The sequence below is a fragment of the Astyanax mexicanus genome, chromosome 5, assembly GCF_023375975.1.
Source record: "Astyanax mexicanus isolate ESR-SI-001 chromosome 5, AstMex3_surface, whole genome shotgun sequence".
Taxonomy (NCBI): domain Eukaryota; kingdom Metazoa; phylum Chordata; class Actinopteri; order Characiformes; family Acestrorhamphidae; genus Astyanax; species Astyanax mexicanus.
The window spans coordinates 9,233,353-9,255,509 of NC_064412.1; the positions used below are offsets into that span (position 1 = coordinate 9,233,353).

Sequence of the window (22,157 nt, forward strand, 5' to 3'; positions counted from 1 at the left end):
GTATAACATGACTGCATTTACTTGCTTGATTCCACCCTCCCGAAAGTTTCGCTAACCATAATCTTTAGCTAAAATTTAAATGGCTAACTCTTTTTAGACATTTTAAGGGGTAGTAAATGTGTAGGTGTACTATTTTATTTTTACATTAATATATTTGATCATATTAGACAATAAGATGTGTTATAAGTTATAATTAGTTATAATAAGATATAGGATTGGTTGGTTAGCTACTGTATATTATTATAGTATATATTATAGTATATTATAGTATTGCTCAAATACTATAAATACATGTTTTTACATGTTTTTAAATATAAAAAAAAGAGAAACGTTTTAATGGGGTGTCTTCATTTGTTGGCTTGGCTGTATACAGTGTACATAGAAAGTAAGTTTAATTTTTTACTTACGTGTAATTTATGCATGGAATTTGTAGAAGACCAAAACATGTAGATCTAAGTCACTCAGCCATATAAAGCCTTACATTTCTTCTAACTCAAACCAGTCCTAGTAGATGCAGGTAAAATACAGATGTTTATTTAATGGTAATTTGGAAATTTTGTATCTCTCCCTCTCTCTCTCTCTTTCCTTTTCTCTTTCTTTCTCTCTCTTTATCTTTCTCTCTTTCTTTCTCTCTCTTTATCTTTCTCTCTCACTCTCTCTCTCACTCTCTCTCTTTCTTTCTCTCCCTCTCTCTCTTTCTCTTTTTTTCTCTCTATCTTTTTGTTTATCTCTTTCTCTATCTTTCTTTCTGTCTTTCTCTATCTCTCTCGCTCTCTGTATCTCTCTCACTCTCTCTTTTTCTCTCCCTCTCTCTCTTTCTCTTTATCTTTCTTTCTCTCTATCTTTTTGTTTATCTCTTTTTCTATCTTTCTTTCTGTCTTTCTCTATCTCTCTCGCTCTCTGTATCTCTCTCTATCTAGCTTTCTCTTTATCTCTTTCACGTTTGCTGTATTTCTCTCTCTCTCTCTCTCTCTCTCTTTCTCTATCTCCCTTTCTCTCTTTCTTTGCTTTTTCTGTTTGTGATTTGTGCTGCTGTGTGTTGCAGCATTTGTAGAGGATGTATTTGATGATTTTTAGAAAGCTTCATAAAAAAGAGCATCACAATAATCTATTGTAATGAATGCACAGCTGTTATGAAATGTTATTTTCTCCTGCTGCTGCTGCTGCTAATATCAGCAAGACCTCCATCTGCTGGTGATTATTTAGAACTGCATGTCTTTCACACGTGCAGTCAGGCTGTGGGTCATCACTGGTGCTGAGTTATGTAATCCAGTTCTGGCACCATGAGCTCACCCTGACCTACCTGGCCCTGTCTCTTTCCCATACACACACCCAAACTCTCTCTCTCACACACACACACACACACACACACACACACACACACACACACACACACATACACACACACAAACACACAGAAGTGAAGTCTGAGGGAGCCTAAAGGAGTCTGGACCAAGTTCATTTTAGTGAATGCTTTTATCTGCAGTCTAACTTTAGTGCTGGAGGTGACATCCGCCTCTCTGTGAGCTTTTTCCACCCTGCGTTCTTCGCAAGTCAGGTTTTTTTTCCTGTGTGCAGCTTCTGAAAGGCTTTAATGGCTGTCTCTTTCTCTCTGTCTGTCTGTTTTTGTCTTTTCTATTAGTTATGTCTCTATCTCTCTCTCTTTATATCTCTCTCAGTCTCTTGCAATCTCTTTCCTCTCTTTCAGCATATCTGCATTCTTATCATTTTCATGTATTTCTGTTCTCCAGCTTTAGTAGAGAATGCACAGTACAGTACAGTGTTTTATACTCAGAACCCTCTTATTTCTTGAGTTGAAGGATCAACTCAAGCTTTTTTTCTCAAGAAAAAGTGTAAAAGTAATGGTTTCAAAACTACTTATAGTCTAAAAGTAAAAGTAATGTAAGGGGAAAAATATAAAGCCATTAAGAACAAAAGCTTAGGCTCAAACACAGAGTCCTATAGTGCACTACTCCCCCTCCCCAAAACACATTTTTCTAAAAGCCATAATGACTATAATGTTATATTAAAATGTTAATGTTGATAATATAATTTGGGATGCACTAGGCTGTTTCCTGTTTTAGCTGCATATATGCCCCATTGTAAATGAATGTATTTTAGTAGAATATAAATATATTAAAGTTAAAGCTTAGTTGGACTGGAGTTTACCTGGAGTTCTCTTGAGTCTCTGCACAGATCATCTTCATACTAGACTACATACATCTATACTAGGCTACATAAATAAAGGCTTAAAATAGATAATTCTGTGTGTAATACATCTATATAATATATGATTTGAACATTTTAACTAAATTACTGAAATACTGTTACTTTTCAATGATATTCTAACTTTTTGAGATGCACTAGTACATTTGGACCAGGTGGGTTGAGCATCTAAAGCTGTAAGTTGTGTTATTAAGTTATTCTCTGCTGCAGTTTTAACTAACAGTTCTCAGTTTCTCTCACAGGCCTACATCTCCCAAAATTCATTGCCAGGGCAGGAGCGGAGGCAGTGTCCAGAGCCTCCCAATCCTCTCCCAGGCCAGAAGCCCTTACAGACTCTGCAGCTCTGGGATCAGTACAAAGACCCCTCGTCTGGCCGCTGTTTCTACGTCCACACCGTCACCAAGGAGCGCTCGTGGAAGCCACCACGTCGAGCTCGACAGAGCGACCCCGGCCAAAACAAAGTAACAAATCAGGTGCACTTAAAGCCCGAAAAAGCTGAATTTACTTAAAAAAATGGAGGAAACCGGTTGCCTTAAAAAAGTAATGGGTAATGAAAACTTAAGTTAGCATAACTTAGAACATCAAGTTATTACAACTAAAGGGGAAGCTGATTTAACTTTTTTATTTCTGTTATACTGTAAGACCAGATTAGTTTTAGGTAATTAGGTTTACTTAATTAGTTGGGTTTGCTCAAATGTTTTAAGTAATGGAAAATGAAAACTTGAGGTAGCATAAATGAAAACATCAAGTTTTTTTTTTATATAATTTTATTTCTGATTTTTCCCCATTTTTCTCCCAATTTGGATATCCAATTGTCCCACCCCGTGACCCTTGGAGGATGCGGATGAGCACACGCCTTCTCCGACACGTGTGAAGTCAATCACCCCTTTTTTCGAGCTGAGGAATCATTGCCTGAGCAGCTAGCGCGCTCGGAGGAAAGCACAGCGGCTAGGTTCCGATTCATCCGCTCACAGACGCCTCATGCCTCCCAGCGCCACCTTAAGTGTGATGGGGAGAGAGCGCCATCTACCCACCCCAGAGGGAGCAGAGCCAATTTTGCTTCCTCTAACGCCGGCAGCTTGATTGCAAAGCTGCATGAGCGGGGGTTCGAACCTGCGACCTCCTGCTCATAGTGGCAGCGCTTTAGACCGCTGGACCACTCGGCGCCCTGAAAACATCAACTTTTTACAACTAAAAGGGGAAGTTGATTTATTTCTAAGGTAGTCCAGGGGGAATCACTACACACTGATGGTGAGTGTTAGTCAGAAACTGTTGGACACACCCAGTATGCAAATAGATTGTGACAGAAGCCAATGGAAAAGAAGCTGCCACTGACAACAGACTAAACTCAGTTATTATTAGTTGGTTCAACACCAAGATCTCAGTTTGAATGTATGTATGTGCCAACAAATGTTAAACTAACTCAAAATAGTTGAGTATTGTTTAGAAATATACAATTTCATGTAAAACAGACTTAAATCATTTGAGTTCAAACAACGTATAGGTTTACAGTGTGCTGCTCCAACTAAAAATCATGTTGGAAATTTATATTATTGAGCTAAATGTCAGACAGTCATGGCTGCTTGTTATGCACACAGGGTATTCTAGTACTTTATACATCTACACATGCATTACACACACATTATAGTATGTGTAGATCAATAAATAATGCTCATATCAGTCTATTAATATATTGTAATGAATTGTTCCTGGTAGCCTTTATCTTTAGAGAAGCACTGCAGTCTGACAGTTTATTCTGTGTGCAACTAAGTTGCACTAAGTTGATCACAATTTATATCACACACTAACCACTCAGCCACCAACACCTCTAACCGCTTCACCTCGTCTCTCACTTTCTCTCTTTTACAGACCACACAAGTCACCGGGACATTCCCACGGGACACTGGCCACCTGTCACTTCCCCTGCACAGCTCAGGAAGCCACTCACTGCACAGGGTAAATCAGCTGTGTGGAGTGTGTGTTACTGTGTTTGTCTGTCTATGTGTCTGCCTGTGTTTGCATGCAGTATGACTCTGAGAACAAAAAAGATGGTGAAAAAGTACAGCTTACATTACAATTAATTACATTACATTACATTACATAACATTTAGCAAACTTACAAATACTTACGTGCATTAGAAATAGAGGACATAGAAGTTCAAGAAAAAAAAACTTTTCTGACAGGTCTTAAAGAGGGAAAAGGAAATAATAGGATAGAGGAGGAAAGGAGGGGAAGAGGGAAATGAGGTTAGTAGTACTTTGTTTGTTAGAGGTGTTAGGAGAGTAGGTGCTCTTTGAAGGGCTCTGTCTTCAGGAGTTTCTTAAAGGTAGCGAGGGACGCTCCTGCTCTGGTAGTGGAAGGTAGTTTGGGAGGGAGGCCTGCTCTGTCATCACCTTGTAGGCGATTGTAAGTAGCCAGTGGAGCTCAATTTGTAGTGGGGTGACATGTGCCCATTTTGGCTGGTTAAAGACCAGGGGCCTCATGTGCTAAAGGTGCGGACGCACAAAAACATTGCGTACGCCATATTTCACGCTCACGGTCAGATGTACTAAATTTGACTTGAACGTGAGAAAGTGCGTTTCCCCACGGAACTTTCGTTTCGGGCATACGTCTTTTTTGTCATTTGGCGACACTTAGAGGCGATGCATTGAAATTACAACTATTAAGATATCCTTTATTCACACATTGTAGTAAGCCATTATTGGGTAAAATAAAGTACATTAATCAGACAATTTCATTGGCTCACATAAATAATCGTTCAACGTGTTTCCACTTAGCCTAGATTATATAAACATGTATAAAAGTTTGCGCTGGAATTGTTGGAAAATATTGCTAATGGCCAGATTCACTGAGAGCGCATTTTCCGTGACCATTATGTTTTTTTGGCCCATGATGACGACTGACTTATAAGCCGTTTTAGATTTCCAAGAGCATAAGAGGATAAAAAAAACAAGCTGAGTGTGTGACGGGCGGCTTCTTGGTAAGCAACTCATTTATAGCATTTAAATGAAAGCATTTATTATCCATCTTAGAATAATTAATATAAACATGGGTAATTATTAGTTATAACGCTACGCGTCTTGCAACACTTTTCTTTCTTGACTTGCATATAATACTCTAGCATATTATTATTATTATTATTATTATTATTATTATTATTATTATTATTATAACATTATACTCTGCGTAATTGAGGGAGGAGTCATGGCAGGTGTGATGTTTTCGTGCATTTGCGCTTGATTTCAAGTTGATTGCGATGTACTAAGAGAAAGTACGTGGAATTCTGCCTACGCAAGGTTTGATAAATCCGGAATTTTTTGTGCGTACGGAACTTTTCAGGTCTGAGCGTACGAAACATTTTAGTAGGAAGTCCACGCAAGTCTTAGTACATGAGGCCCCTGGTGCACTGCAGGTTTAGCCAAATATTATCCCTATATTGTGTTTTGTACTTGATCTGTGAAACCTGTATAGCTACTGTATCAAGCTATGGAAGCTTATGGTCAGCCGATGAGCACTGTATACAGTAAACTGCATGTTTAGAGGAACACTGACGTTCTTCAGATCAAGCTGAACTGATCAGCTGTCTCAAAAAGACTTCAGATTCTGACTTATGTGTCTGTGACAAGCTATCCACACAACTTGAACCCTGAGTTTTGTCTGGTATGGCATTCCTTTATAGAAAAAAAAATCTGATTGGGATTTTGTGTTAGAAAATATCTATATATAAAAAAAAAAATTGCAGGATTTTTTTTTTTTGCAATACTATATTGATTTAAAAAAAAATACAGAATAGATTTTTAAATGTAAATATTTTTTACAGACAGTGGTTTATTTTGTGTTGTGTTTAAACCTGACCACCAGATAGCAGTATTCTACTCTGTTATAAGATCCCATTAAACCAGGGGTGTCCACACTACAGCCCGTGGCCATTTGCGGCCCGTTTCCTTTTTTGGAGCGGCCCGCGAGGTATTTTAGAAATAGAACGAAAGTTGGCCCGCTGTTAAGAAGGTTTTTATAATGTGAGATTCAAAGTTTGAACGCTAGGTGTCAGAAACGGGCCAAAGAGTCTAAAAGGGGAGCGGGTGCGCATTTCTAGCGCAGAAAAACGGGCAAAAGAGTCTAAAATCGGAGAGAGTGCGCATTTCTAGCGCAGAAAAACGGGCAAAAGAGTCTAAAATCGGAGAGAGTGCGCATTTCTAGCGCAGAAAAACGGGCCAAAGAGTCTAAAATCATAGAGAGGGTGCTCGGTTGTAGCTCAGAAAAACGGGGCAAAAGAGTCTAAAAGCGGAGAGGGTGCGCAGTTGTAGCGCAGAAAAACAGGCAAACGAGTCTAAAAGCGGAAAGGGTGCACATTTTTAGCGCAGAAAAATGGGCCAAAGAGTCTAAAAGTTGCCGTAATTAAGGAGTTTAATATTAAGAGACATCATGAAATGAAACATCAATTTGAAAAATCTTAGTTTACACAACACTGTCAAAGATAGATAAAGATAGTAAATCAAGTAAAATGGTGTGTAAATGAAAGTAATCAGGGAAATGATTTATTTAAAGAGGTATATTTCATTATTTGTTTTATTGTAGAGTCTGTTTCCTGTGACTTCAAATATATTTCTCCTTCTGGCCCCAACAAAAAAAGTTTGGACACCCCTGCATTAAACGTAGTGGTGTCAATTCTTTAGAACAATTATTTGGATTAATCAAAACAGAATTGTGTGATTATCATGATTATTTAACTTTTTCTTTTTCTTAAGAATACCCTCTTAATACTGGGTATTCAAATGTGTATAAAGCAGTCGGTCTTAGATTGGCAAAATGAAATTATATTGAATTATTATAGAATTATTATAAAATTGTATTAATCACAACAATATTATGTGTTTAATCTTGAATTAAATCATGAATCATTTTATTTGAATGAGGTCCCTCTTTGTATTTTTGGGAATGGGGCAAAAAGTAGTGTAGTGAGTTTAATTGAGAGTGATAATGGAGGAAATAAATGCTAGTGTACATCAGAGGTCACTAATGGGCGGACCGCGGTCCGGGTCCGGTCCCAAACATTGTCCAATGCGGACCCAAACCTACTGAGAAGGATTTAATTGTATACACGCTTTGTGGTGCAGTAAATCACAGACCAATCACGTGTGGGGTCACCAAGCGCTCTCTTCAGTCAATCAGATCTGTGCAGACGCGGTAAGGGAAAAAATAAATAAATAAACACACCGCTCCTCACGCGGGATCGAACCCGTGTTGTCAGGGTCACGGTCCCGCTGCTCCGGCTGTTGAATTGGGACGCGGCCGTGAAAAAACGCCTTTTTAAAGAGATAGGGAGCCCGAGAACGGGCGGAAACTAAAGTTATGCCGAGCGCGCTGGGCGTGACTAAAGCGTGATAGAGCACTTAATCATAACACAAGTTAACAATCGGTCCGTACCTTGGCCTGTCGAAATTTTCTCTAACTGGACCATACCGAATTCTAATTAAATACCCCTGCTATACATCACCCAGTGCCCCTCCTAAAGTACCCTTCCCATTTTTTAGCATTTTTCAAATTTGAGCTGAGGGTGGAGTCAGCAAAAATCTGGGGGTTTAATGTTTAATAAATGCTAGTGTAGCTCCATATTCCATCTCCAACAGCTTGGAAAGGGTAAAATGTCAGCTGTGTATGTGTGTGAGGAAGAGAGAGAAAGAAAGAGAGAGAGAGGCTTAATTTAAGTATAAATAAATGTAACCTACTGTACCTTCTGAACTCGGTAGTAAGCAACATGGTGTTATATCATTAAATAAAACTGCTATAAACTCACGTGAATAATTTGCATTACAGATTCCAGATTAATTGCATGTGTTAACATGTTAATGTTGACAACTCTAATAAAAAATTGTCACATTCATGAAAAAACATGAATTTCCTAAATGCCAGCTATATAAAAGTTGGAAAAAATCTTAATCTTAACTTTCATTAGAATTCAGTATTAAAGATGTGCTCTCTATTGGTCCATTCACCACGTAATTCTTAAAATAATATTTGTGAATAGTAAAAAGAATATCTTTCAAGTTTTCAATAAATGAAAAGAACCAAAGAAAAATCATGGAATTGTTCAGATTGCAAATGTTAGTGGTTCCCAATCCCATCCTACTCCCACTCATTTTACTACTACTAGAGGAGTGATCTCCAGGAACGGGCGGATTGGGAAATGCTGACGTATGTTTAATCTGTGATAAAATGCGTAAATCTGTAAGTCTGGGATATGGCTGCTCTTCTCCTCCTCTTCGCAGATTGTGCAGGGCTGCAGTGTTGTGTACAGCTGAAGGCTGTATGGTTTTAGGTTCACTTAAGCCTGATAGTCACATCCAAGAGATGAAGTGTAGGTTTGTCCCTGGTTGCCCTCTAACAGCTTCCCCTTTTAAATGTGTGTATGGCTGTGTGGGAGTGTGTGTGTGTGTGTATGAGTGCATTTGTGAGTGAAATGCACTATGCAGGAACTGAGCTGATTAACAAAAGATTAAGTCATATTAGAAATGGAGCTATTACACAAAAAGGACGTACCAGTACAAAGCTGTGCTGCATTTTCAGGATGACATTATCTCTGGACAATCCTTTACTTTCTAGCCAGACTTCTCTCTCTCTCTCTGACGCACACACACACACACACACACACACAGAGTGGCAGATTGCCCAAGCACAGAGGGTCTGCCTCATGGTGCAGATTAGAGCAGAAGGCAGAGCCAAATTAAAAAGGAGATTATGTCGGCCAGCTTCAGTTATTTATTTATTTCCCTCAAATGGCTTTTTTGTTTAGCTAATCCTGCTACTGCTAAGAGGGTAATGCCTGTTGATCTAATGCTGGGGGCCAGAACAGGTTCATATATTGGTAACCGGATGCACAGAGTAAGTAATATATATGGAAAGGTAGAATTAATATATATGGAAATGTAGAATTAAGAGTTAAACCAAAAGTTTAAACAAATTAATAAAACTTCTAAATGTCTAACATAATCTCCTTCCTACATAAATGCCTCCATTTTATATTTCCAATAGTTTTTTGAACACATGTGGATCATGCAACCCAGCATTTGATGACCTTAAACCACTATTTGGAATATCGCATTTTATTTGAGGCATTCAGAAAATGATAGATATGAAATGCTGATGAGTAAAATCACATTATTTTTGTGTATTAGTGGTACACACTCTGGACTGATATCTGTTGTAGTTTCTTGAGTACTGGTGTTAAATAATTGTTTCATAGTGAGGGGAATTGGCTACAGTTTTTGTTTTTGTATTGTGTGTATTAGTGTATTAGCATTAGCATTAGCCTCTACTTGGTTCTTGGTGGTAAAAGATGTGTGTTTTCCTGTAAATAAGCCAGAGAGTTTTTGTGATAGTTTTATATCATTTTTGATATTGTTATTATTTAATGTTTTCATGTTTTACTATGAAATACTTTTACACTGCAGACACCAGATGATGCTCTGTGGTTAAAACAAAGACTCAGAATCGGACTTGAATATATGAAAGAGCTACTAAACCCTAAACCATATTTTTTTAATTAATACCTGAAATGTTCCTTTGAAGTAATGAATCATACCAGTTCTGCTTAAATTTTATATAAACCTTCCCTGTCCTTTAAAAACACTTTTATTGTGGTAATTTTCTCCTTGGCTATAGGCATGGATGCTGTTTCCAGGTACTTATTTATGCAGACATCACAATATGCAGATCAGTCAATCAATAATATCAGTGCTGCTGCCAATCAGCTCTCCCTCCTGCCCCACCTCTAAACCTATACATCAGAGGTCACTAATGGGCGGACCGCGGTCCGGGTCCGGTCCCAAACATTGTCCAATGCGGACCCAAACCTACTGAGAAGGATTTAATTGTATACACGCTTTGTGGTGCAGTAAATCACAGACCAATCACGTGTGGGGTCACCAAGCGCTCTCTTCAGTCAATCAGATCTGTGCAGACGCGGTAAGGGAAAAAATAAATAAATAAACACACCGCTCCTCACGCGGGATCGAACCCGTGTTGTCAGGGTCGCGGTCCCGCTGCTCCGGCTGTTGAATTGGGACGCGGCCGTGAAAAAACGCCTTTTTAAAGAGATAGGGAGCCCGAGAACGGGCGGAAACTAAAGTTATGCCGAGCGCGCTGGGCGTGACTAAAGCGTGATAGAGCACTTAATCATAACACAAGTTAACAATCGGTCCGTACCTTGGCCTGTCGAAATTTTCTCTAACTGGACCATACCGAATTCTAATTAAATACCCCTGCTATACATCACCCAGTGCCCCTCCTAAAGTACCCTTCCCATTTTTTAGCATTTTTCAAATTTGAGCTGAGGGTGGAGTCAGCAAAAATCTGGGGGTTTAATGCCCCTTTAAAATATGAACAGAGTGATACTGATCCCAATTAATTAAATTGGATTGGCATCCATCCCTAATCCCTAATAATTAGGCCCGACAATATATTTTTAAATATTTAAATATGTATAAATGTTTGTTTCATACATGCACCTTATTTACGCTGTGGTCCAGCTCATCCCAAACTTTCAGTTAATCAGGTTTAGATCAGGGGATTGTGAAGGACAAACACTTTTTGTGTCTATGTATCCCTTAATTGTTTTCATGTCTTTAATATTAATCTACAATGTAGAAAATAAATAAAATGAATAAAATATAGCTTATTAAAACTTAGAACCAGAAGGTGTGTTTCAACATTTGATTGGTGCTGTATATATATATATATATATATAATTATATATGTTTTTGTTGGTGGTATTTAAATATTTTCAATTTATAATAAAATCAATTATCTTGATAAATACTAGGACCATTTATTGTCCATTAAGAAACAGTTATCGTGGCAGATCTGGGGGGATGTGTTTAAAGGTCAGCAAAGTTTAAACAATGCTACACTTCCTGTATTGCTCAGAGAGAGGTTGAGAGAACGAGAGAGAGAGACAGATAGAGAGAGAGAGACAGATTGAGTCAAAGAGAGAGAGACAGATAGAGAGAGAGAGGGGGGAGAGAGAGATTGAGAGAGAGACAGATAGAGAGAGAGAGAGAGAGAGAAAGAAGGAAACATTACAAGCTGATTTTGTCATCTTCCTCCAAAAAATGAGGAAGCTCAGCCTTTCAGCACCAAAAAAATGCGTGGCTGGAGTGGGCTGAGGCTGCGGTTCAGATTAAAAAACTCTTCTAGTGTGGGATAGACGTGTGTGGTAAGAATTGGGACGGAGGTGTGAGAGATATGAGGTTGTGTCAGATATAGTGTCGGACTCTCCCCTCTGGATTAAGCTGGAGTTTGCTGGATTTGTAATCTGAGGGCAGATTGAGGAGCTCTGCTGCTGTAAGTTGGGTGTGATGTTTTAACCAAAGAGGAAGAAAGTCGAGTGTGACAATTATTTCAGCTGACAGGAACTAACACACGGCTCGAGCAGGGCATGCTCACTGAAGCGAAGTGTAGAAATGCAGTGGAACGCAGTCGTGTTTCGGCAGCGAGAGTTTAGAGATAGCAGGCCTCCTGACAGCTAATGGAGAGATGATGCAGGTTTGTGACTTTGGGGATTTGGGGGATTTTGGTTGTTGGAGAATTTTTGAGGTGTTGGTGATTGAAGTTTGAAGGATGTTTCAGAACAGTGCCTCGCTTTTCTTCGCTTGTCGGCTGCTGTTTAACGGTTAGTTTCAGTTTGGCTGAGATGGTGGTGAGAGTGTCCACCTCAGCATCCTGTCGCTGCTTGAAAGAGTGCGTATTTGCATATGGGCCTGTGTGCATGTGAGTCACTGTGCCCTGAAGATTTTCATACTCAAAACTATCTCTCTCTCTTTCTCTCACAGCTCTCTCCTGATTTCATCTACAGTACACAGAATGCAAATGCTTGGCAGCTGAGTCAGGTGAGGCAAATCATCTTCAAATACAGGGTCATTGTCTTGGTCATTGTGTCATTGGTCATTGATTGGCTTTTGCTTGGCTATTCTTACTTAAAACCTAATTTAATACTAATTCAAATTAAATTCTCTAGTAACCCAACAACAGCACTGGTCATAAACAGTCATAAATGAACTACTTTAAATGTGTAGTTATTAGTTTTACTAATGTTTAGAGTCTCATCTAAATCTTCTCTTCCTGTAAAACTGCTTGCTGATGGCAGCAGTTTATGACTATTGCTGAAACTCCACTACAGCTGCTTTGATCTGTGTATATCTGACCCCAAATCAGAGGTTTCTGTCTCTATTCTCCGGGGTTTCCGAGTTGTAATCCAGACCATATGGACACCCAGTGGGCTGATCTCCACCGCCACACTGCACACACTTGGGGTTTCAGCCTCTCTGATAAGCTGCTTTGCTTGTGCCCGCAGTAAACGAGTTTGTTAATTGAAATGAGAGAAATAATAATGAAACAGAATGGACCCCAAGCTGAGATGAAATATACTGTAACAAAACAGCTGTGGACGAGCAGGTGTTACCCTGTCCTCTTATTCTGTTGTAGACCATGCAGCGTGCAGCGTCATCCGACGCCCTCAGCTCCTCCTCCTTCATGAGCGCAGACATCCAGCGCAGAAACTCCGCCTTAGATGGGGGCGGAGAACAAATCAGCCACTCCTACTCCATGTTCCTGCCTAACCAAACAGACAGAATCGCATCAAATGGCAAGGTAGAGTTCAACCACACACACACACACACACATATACATTCACACACAGTGCTGGTGGACAACCTGACCTTTTTCTAAGTAATATAGTGTTAATATTTAAAAAAATATATTATATTTCAGAGACGTAAGAAGAGAAGGAAAATACCGGCAGAAGTTATGTTTCAAAACTGCTTTTATTTACTGATCTTATATCTTATTTGTTGTTTAGTCTTATATACTTAATTGTGCATACATCTGTATTGAACAGCTCTTTGGTTGGTGCTTTAGAAATGAATTTAACTTGACTTGACTTGATTTGCTTTAACTTTACCAGGTCCCTTTTTCTAAAAATCGTGTTAGTTTAATAGTAATTGATGAAATATACCTTTTACCATATAATAACTGAAAAATAATTTTAGCTTTTAACAGCTTTAAGCATAGTGTGCTGATGACTGTTTGAGTGCTGACACTTCAAGAGGAAAAAAGTGAAGTGAAGTACAGCATCATTTCTAAAGAATTACTTTTGTCAGTTCTTTCTAATTTTGCATAATCAATGTATAGCCAATAGCTTTCTATTTAATATGGGAAGTTATTACTAATTAAAAACATCTTTAACTAAAAATAAACAAGAAATGTAGGTGCCCACAAACTTTTGATGGCGAATATTAACCTACTTTCTGTAGATTTTTTTCTCCACATACGTTTAACCACCTGCTCTGGATTCCCACAGAGCGAAACTCTCAATTGCATAAAGAAATAGAAAGTTTACGGCATCTTTGATATATGTTTTGTTTTTTGTATTTTTCAGTATGACATATTTAGCTAATCTTTTAGTGAACGACACTCTTAACTTTTTAAACAAAGTCAGTGTAATTTGTATTATTTAGCCCCACTTTATAATAAGTATTTTTATAACTGTGTAGTAACATATTAACACTCCATATAATAACACTGTAACTTCTGGTGAATTACCTATTGTATCCCATTTATTACAGTTGTACATTTATAACATGCACAACTGTAATAAATCTGTAATATATTATTATAATATACTATTATTTCTATTATTAATATTATTATTAGTAGTAGCTAGGGGTGGGTATCATCAGTGATTTCTCAGTTCGATTCAATTCTGATTCACAAGGTTCTGATTCGATTCAATATTGATTTATTGAGGTAAATATCAGTTATAATAAAAATTGTAGTTTGAATATTAAATGTGGTCATTATACAAAGAACACTCAAACTTCCACTATTAAAATATTACTGTTTTTATTATATAGACTTAACACAACAGTCACATTCTTTTTTTATTATCATGTAGCTTAGTTAATTGCAACATCGTGCTTCACATCTCTATACAGATGTGGAATGGCCACTCAAATGTTTTTGTGATCTAGAACAGATCATTAATGAGGCTTCGGAAGCCATCTTTTTTTTTTTTACAATGCTGTATAAACGTATATACTGACATTTTAGTTACATAAAACAAAAACATAACATGCTTCATACATTTCTTATTTATTTGCGAATAAAAATGTGAAATTTACCCAAACCCACAGATGTGATACTAAACTAAGCATAGTGATAATAAAAAGACAACAAGCTAAATGAATAATGTGCAGAGAGAAAACTTTATTGAATTCAAAGGCAAAACCAGCTGGTCTGACCGGAATTCAGCTCCCCCCATTATCAGAGCCTCTTCCCTGGCCTGGTAATCTCATTCATCGCTGGAGATAAAATAATCTGAATTAATAACAGCCTTAACAGCAATAACACGGTCAAAATTCCACTATTTACACATTAAATCACTCAGTTGCAGGTTAACCTACATTTATTCCGTCTAACTGGCGACCGCATGACACTGCTAGCGCTCCAGCCGGGGTTAGCTTAGCACCCCAGCCACGTTTGGTGTCATTTAAATGAAGATCGATTTAATTAAAAATATATATATTTTTTTTAACCACACCTCTAGTAGTAGTGTTTTTGTCATACTTTAAACACTATTACAAATTGAGTTCATTAAACTGACAAACTTCAAACTAACTGCTATAAACCAAAGAAACAAGAACCATTTAAATAGCTCAACACACCTAATATTAACCATTTAAAGTGTTAAATAATTCTAAATCTACAGTAATAATTTAAAGTGTCATTTTCTTCTGTAATTACAGCAGAATTAATACAATCCTCCCAGTTATAAAGTGTGAAATCTGTATGTAATATGAAGTGCAGGAGTGTCAGTCTTGCTTGTATTGTCTGAGAAGTCTTAAATATTGTGTAAACTGATTGTGATGTTCCCTTAATATTATGCAAACAACAAATAGCCTAGTTCACACACACACACACGCACACACACACACACACATACATCCTAATTTTATATCTCATATCTGGCAGTAACTCCTCTTTAATATTCCTCAGCAGTCAGAGTATCGAGTGGTGGTGGAGTCTCCCTCAACAGACAGCTCTCCGGACAGTGATGGTCTGACTCCGGTGAGACTCACACACTCACATCTTTCTTTTTGCACTAAAGTATCACGGAGTGTGTTTATTTTAATATTATTATAGCTGGATAATGCACAACTACACCTAAACCTATTAATAACTCCATTAACCCTGATCTTAATACGAGCCTTAACACAACTGTAACCTTAACTCCAATGGCAATTGTAACATAAACCTGTACAACTGTAACTAATTTGTAACAAGTCATACTTCACAAATAATTATATGATTATTATTATTATTATTATTATTATTATTATTACTATTGTTGTTGTTGTTAGTAGTAGTAGTAGTAATAGCAGTAGTAGTAGTTGTAGTAGTAATCATAGTAGAAGTAGTCATAGTATTAGTAGTAGTATGAGTCATAGTATTAGTAGTAGTAGTAGTCATCATAGTAGCAATAGTAGTAGTAGTAGTAATCGTAGTAGTAGTAGTCATAGTAGTAATTGTAGTAGTAAAAGTAGTCATAGTATAGTAGTAGTAGTGTGAGTCATAGTAGTAGTAGTAATAGTAGTAGTATGAGTCATAGTAGTAGTAGTAATAGTAATATTAGTAATAGTAGTAGTAGTAATAGTAGTAGTATGAGTCATAGTAGTAGTAGTAATAGTAATATTAGTAATAGTAGTAGTAGTAATAGTAGTAGTATGAGTAATAGTAGTAGTAGTAATAGTAATATTAGTAATATTAGTAGTAATAATAGTAGTAGTAGTAGTTGTAGCTGTAGTATGAGCCATAGTAGTAGTAGTAATAGTAATAGCAATAATAGTAGTAGTAGTAGTAGTCATCATAGTAGTCATAGTAGCAATAATAGTAGTAGTAGTAATCGTAGTAGTAGTAGTCATAGTAGTAATTGTAGTAGTAAAAGTAGTCATAGTATTAGTAGTAGTAGTAATAGTAGTAGTAGTTGTAGTAGTAGTAGTAATAGTAATAGTAGTAATAGTAGTAGTATGAGTCATAGTAGTAGTAGTAATAGTAATATTAGTATTAGTAGTAGTAATAATAGTGGTAGTAGTAGTTGTAGTTGTAGTATGAGTCATAGTAATAGTAGTAGTAATAGTAATAGCAATAAAAGTAGTAGTAGTAGTAATAGTAATAGTAATAATAGTAGTAGTAGTATTAGTAGTAGTAATAGTAGTAGTAATAATAGTCGTAGTATTAGTAGTAGTAATAGTAGTAATAGTAGTAGTAATAGTAGTAGTATAAGTCATAATAGTAGTAGTAAAAGTAGTAATAGTAGTAGTCATAGTAGTAGTAGTAGTTTGAGTCATAGTAGTAGTAGTAATAGAAGTAGTAGTAGTAATCGTAGTAATAGTAGTAGTAATAATAGTAGTAGTAATCATAGTAATAGTAGCAGTTGTAGTTGTAGTAGTAATCGTAGTAATAGTATTAGTAATAATAGTAGTATTAGTAGTAGTAATCGTAGTAGTCATAGTATTAGTAGTAATCGTAGTAGTAGAAGTAGTCATAGTATTAGTAGTAGTATGAGTCATAATAGTAGTAGTAAAAGTAGTAGAAGTAGTCGTATTCGTAGCTTTTGGATGCTGCTTTACTCCTGGTGCAAAAATTCAAGCAGTTCAGCTTGGTTTGATGGCTTGTGATCATCCATCTTCCTCTTGATTATATTCTGAAGGTTTTCAATTTGGTAAAATCAAAGAAATTCATCATTTTTAAGTTCTCTCTTATATATCTTACCATATATCTTATACATATGTATGTGCCTGTAACTCCAAATGTGAATCACTTCACCATACCTACTCCATCTTTCAGCAGCTGTAGAGTTATCCATCCCAGACCTTCTAGCCCACACAGCATTCTGGCAGTGTGTGTGATTACAACCAGACTCTCACAGATCTTTGTAGCACTTTAGCTTTGTTCTCATTCTCTATATATATTTCTCCTAAATGGTTACTTATGTGCTTGTGGGTTATTCGTGTTTACAATGCTCAATATAGCATTACCACATTCCTCATGTCTGCCCAGGTCTGCTGGACACTATTTCACACTGGCCTATTTCACACTCAGTAACTCTGCAGCAGCATTGTCAGAAATCATCAGACCAACTAATGAATCGTATAAATGCTCTGAAGCTTCACATTCTGTTCACCTGCTGTGGCTTTATCTCTGCTGTTTAACACTTTTTATTGAAATTTATTCACTGGATTATCTGCAGTAGTCTTCTCTAGTAGTACATTCTGACAACACACTAACCTTTCACCCACATTAACACCCCTCACATCACTGCTGAACATGTGTATGATAACATTTACTCTTCTTCCTTTATGTAGGAGCTGGAAAAAGCAGGTCTGCTGAACAAAACCAAGATAGCAGAGGGAGGCAGGAAACTGAGGTGAGCTGATCTTAAAGGACACATGTCTTACACACACACACACATTCATAGATACTTATATACACACACATAACCATGTAGCCAAGTGGCCATGTTTTTTATTTGACACTATAGTATTAAAGCAATGCACTGTAGTCTTTTCCCAACACATGATTCTAATCAAAAAGCCCAATTTATTACTTTTAAAAGTTCAGAGACACTATTATAATAAAATAATAAACAGCTCTAATCACTATAATATAAGTTTCCAGTATTTCAATGTAAGCAAGTATGATTGAACAAAGCAAAAATATTTTTTATTAATACATTAAAAATGAATCTCATTAAACGTATTTTTCCTGTGAATGCATATGAATTGTTCAGCTGTCACAATTCACAGTGCTAGTTTTTGGTCTTACTGCTGGCCCCTGCAGTTCTTCTCATTTTTCTTTTATTTTTCTACATGGAAATGTATATCTTATAAATCATATATTATCAGAACATTAAATAATTCAAAGCAAACAGAATAAAAAAAAAGTTTTTCTGTAGAAACATTACAGCCAACCAAAAATGAAAAGGCATCATGGTGTTTCTTTTGTAAAGTGACTAAAAGAAAACTTATTTTCTTGAACTTGTTGAAGTGATTGCCAGGGTTAAATTCTGAATACTAGCCTAGGCCTTTATTTTAATTTCTGTTAAAATCAAATCAAATCAAATTTATTTGTATAGCGCTTTTTACAACTGGTGTTGGCACAAAGCAGCTTTACAGAAACATGATTACAGGACAAAGAATCAGGCAAAACATTAAACATATACAGAATATACATAATACAGAACCCCCAGTGAGCGCGGAGGCAAGGAAAAACTCCCTCAGAGCTGCAGGAGGAGGAAGAAACCTTGGGAGGACCAAGACTCACATTAAAGGGGGGACCATCCTACCACTGGTCAAATGGCTTTTAAATTAATTTTAAAAAGTCTTTCATACATCCACATAGGTTTTATATATTCAGGTGTAAAATGATGTAGCAAACTACCTGTACTATAATGCTTATGTCTTATAAAATAGAATTTATATAATTTTAGTAGTATATTAGCTGTTTGCTAATAAAATAACCACAGACATTATTTGAAGCATGTTAAAATGTATTTACTTTGTTTTATTGGATGTTTGTAACATTTAATCGCATATATTAATATATTTTACCATATATTTTAAAAAGGTTGGGTTATCGTTAGTAAATAACCAAATACCAAATAACCAAAGGTTTTGCTGCTGTTTTCCCACAGCCAGTGACATATGTAAGACATACAGTATATTATTTATTTTTCCTTTAGTTCCTTTTTATATTATTTCTGGTCAATCGGAAGCCTTCAGTTTTTCCAGTGAAGTTTTCAACCAATGAGAGTGCTCCCTGTTAAGAATCTATTTTAGATACTACTAAATGAAAATCCTTATTGGGCAATTTGTCATAATTTGTAATAACCTTCACAAATAAGCTATTGTACATGCTGATTTTAAAAACAGTGATAATTTAGTTGAAAAATGCAAACTAACCCCATTTCCAAAAGGCATTGAAGGTTCCTTATCTATTGTTATATACCTACCAGTGATTACAAAACATAAATTTAGTGACTTAAATCTGGAAAGTTCTGGAGTTGAAGACCTCAGGCTGGCTTTAGTGTCTCAGTGGAGATCAGAGAGCAGGAAAATATCAGGCATTAAAATACTGTCCTGCAGTCTGTGTATCTGTGCACGTCCTCTGTTAGAAAATAAAACTTGCTGTAATTGTTTTTTTTACTGATGCAGGAAAGTACCGAAAGATTACTGGGTCATGTTCTCACACTACTTACCGACTGTGTGCTCTCATTTCTGAATATAACTCTGAATATGTGTGTGTGTGTGTGGTTTTGCAGGAAAAACTGGAACCCTTCCTGGGTGGTGTTGGTGGGGAACAGTCTTGTATTCTTTAAAGATCCCAAGACACAAAGTCCTGCCAGCTGGGTAAGAGGTCCTTTAGCACCAGAGAGACTGTTACTGCAGCTACAGAGGACAAACTCGCTATTAATTCCCCTGATTTCAGAAAGAATGTTAAAAAAACATTTGGTTATGCTGGTTGATGGCAGATTGCAGTTGAGTGCAGCAGGCAGCTGGAGAACTGCATGTTTTACTGCTGCATATACAAACAACATATACAAACATATAAAGTGTTGAACAATAAATAAATAAAAGAAAGACAATGATGCTGGAGATCACTTCATGCTTAATCACTTCCTGTTGTTACTGTTAATATTTTCTGTACTAACTTACCAGGCCAACATTATTAAGATTAGTATTGAGTGTATACCTTATAGTAATAGTATATGGCAGCTATCGGCAATAGGTGGCCTGTGGGCCAGATGTGGCGTGCAAGCATAAAACACCTGGCCTGTGAGTTTGTTTAAACTATAATGAATAATAATTAAAATAAATAAATAAATGAAATGCTTCGCTGGCTAGCTTTTGTTTACATCCCTCCCCTGTTTCTCTATCATACTCAGTGTGACTTTAGTTTCCACCGGTTGTCGTTTTTCCGCCCATTCTTGGGCTCCCTATCTCCTTATAAGGGTGTTTTTTCCCGGCCGTAAACCAGTTCACTAGCAGGGGCAGTGGTAGTGTATTGGACCGCGACCCTGACGGCACGGGTTCGACCCCACGTGAGGAGCGGTGTGTTTATTTATTTTTTTGTTTTTCCTTTCTTCTTGGGTTTACCTGCTTTGAGATCAACTGTTCTGCAATTGGGGTAAACAACCCTCTGGGCTAGAGAGCTACTTGTCTGTAGCACTCCATCCCATTACATTACCTTCATTTTCTAAAACAGATTTTTTTTTTTTTGTAGTCCGCCACGTAATGGCTTGGAAAATATCTTGCCCGTGGCCAAAATTAATTTCCGACCCCTGATATTTGGTATGCAATTGGGATGTTTTCCTGCTGTAACACATGTTTCAGTGAGGGCTGTTCAGTTAGTCCATAAGTTGGATCAGATGTACAGTAGAGAGTATACTCTAAAACTCTAAAACCTGCTAGGCAAAGCTACACATTTCGGTGCCAGATTTACATTTGATTCTGTGAACTGCAGCAGTTCATTAGATTCTCACTTATTTATCTTATCTCCTTATTTATGTTCTGTTTTTACAGCTCTTTTCACACTCTGAATACCAACGCTGCCACTCTGCCACTAACGTCTGTTTTATTGCCACTCATTGGGCGTAACCATATTGACACCTCTCAAATGTGACATTACATGCATGCCCTCAATAGTGTAGCATTTTATAATTTTATTTATATTCAACACCAAAAGAATACATTAATTGTTCTGTATTTGTATGTGTGTGTGTTTGTCTGTGTAGAAGCCGGGTAACAGTTGTCCAGAGAGCAGTGTGGATCTAAGAGGAGCTCAACTGCAGTGGGCCAATGACCTTTCCAGCAGGAAAAATGTCTTCAAGGTAAGACAGAGAGCAGAAAGGAGGGAGATACATGAGTATCATGGGTAGAGTAAGAGACACAGAAGATACAGAAGAAACAGATACAGGCAGAGACTGATATACAGTACTTTATTAATACAGTTCTATAAACCTGTGATTTTGTATAGAATGAAAACTCCCCTTATTTTGGCAGTAAGTGTTTATTTGTTTATTGTATATTAACACCTTTTTTTTTAAGTAAAACTCTCTTACTGCTGATATAAATGACTTTATATTATGTGCTGAGGTGGCACAATACAGAAAGCTGAAGTAGACAAAGATGATCTAATTGTTTCCAATAATAAAAATATAAAAATAAATAATAGACATACTATGTGAAAGTATTTTACAGCACTTTAAAAAGCATAAACATTGCATTGTTGAAACTCTTTGTAACTTCGACCACTAGTTCCTCTCTGACTTCCTCCATTAAAAGAGTGAAAGCTCTAAACAGGGTAACATATGTTTGATATGTGTGTGTGTTTTGTCTGTCTTCTGTCTGTGTGTGTGTGTGTGTGTGTGTGTGTGTAGCTGAGGACAATTACAGGCAATGAATTTTTGCTGCAGTCTGAGACGGACTCTCTAATCAGAGAGTGGTACGGCACCATTCAGAAAGTCATTGACAGATTGGTGGGTCCTTTGCTGTTGCCTTGTTTTTTTCATTTTTACTGTTTTTCACTTTTTGGCATCATTTGACATTATGTAACAAGTTTATAAAAATGGATTGTTTTTATTTACTGTTTTTATATACTTTTAAAACAAATAAAATACAATTTTATATTTTTAAACAATGTATTTATTCAAATTATTTAAAAAAATATATATTTAAATGATAAAATTTAAATGCTAAAAAATATTTTTTTTCAATCTAACTGTTTATTTGTTTTTTTTTTTTTTTTTTTTTTTTTTACTGTCTATTCATTTTCATTTTCTGTTTTTCACGTTTTGGCATCATTTGACATATGCTTG

The 22,157-nt window shown here is 36.7% G+C and overlaps 1 protein-coding gene across 5 annotated transcripts in view; it reads left to right on the top strand.

Annotated features, from left to right (window-relative positions):
- The window catches only part of arhgap9 (Rho GTPase activating protein 9), a 67,121-nt gene that overhangs the window by 34,536 nt on the left and 10,428 nt on the right, over positions 1-22,157 (top strand). For 2 of the 5 annotated variants that reach the window (XM_049479135.1, XM_049479138.1), the window contains exons 4-12: positions 2,469-2,699; positions 4,096-4,182; positions 12,058-12,114; positions 12,710-12,874; positions 15,278-15,349; positions 17,647-17,708; positions 19,602-19,689; positions 21,075-21,170; positions 21,720-21,818. In XM_049479135.1, coding sequence (XP_049335092.1) covers positions 2,469-2,699; positions 4,096-4,182; positions 12,058-12,114; positions 12,710-12,874; positions 15,278-15,349; positions 17,647-17,708; positions 19,602-19,689; positions 21,075-21,170; positions 21,720-21,818 — 957 coding nt within the window. The remainder of the gene's footprint in view (positions 1-2,468; positions 2,700-4,095; positions 4,183-12,057; positions 12,115-12,709; positions 12,875-15,277; positions 15,350-17,646; positions 17,709-19,601; positions 19,690-21,074; positions 21,171-21,719; positions 21,819-22,157) is intronic. The other 3 variants (XM_022675636.2, XM_049479136.1, XM_049479137.1) reach the window with 3 other exon arrangements.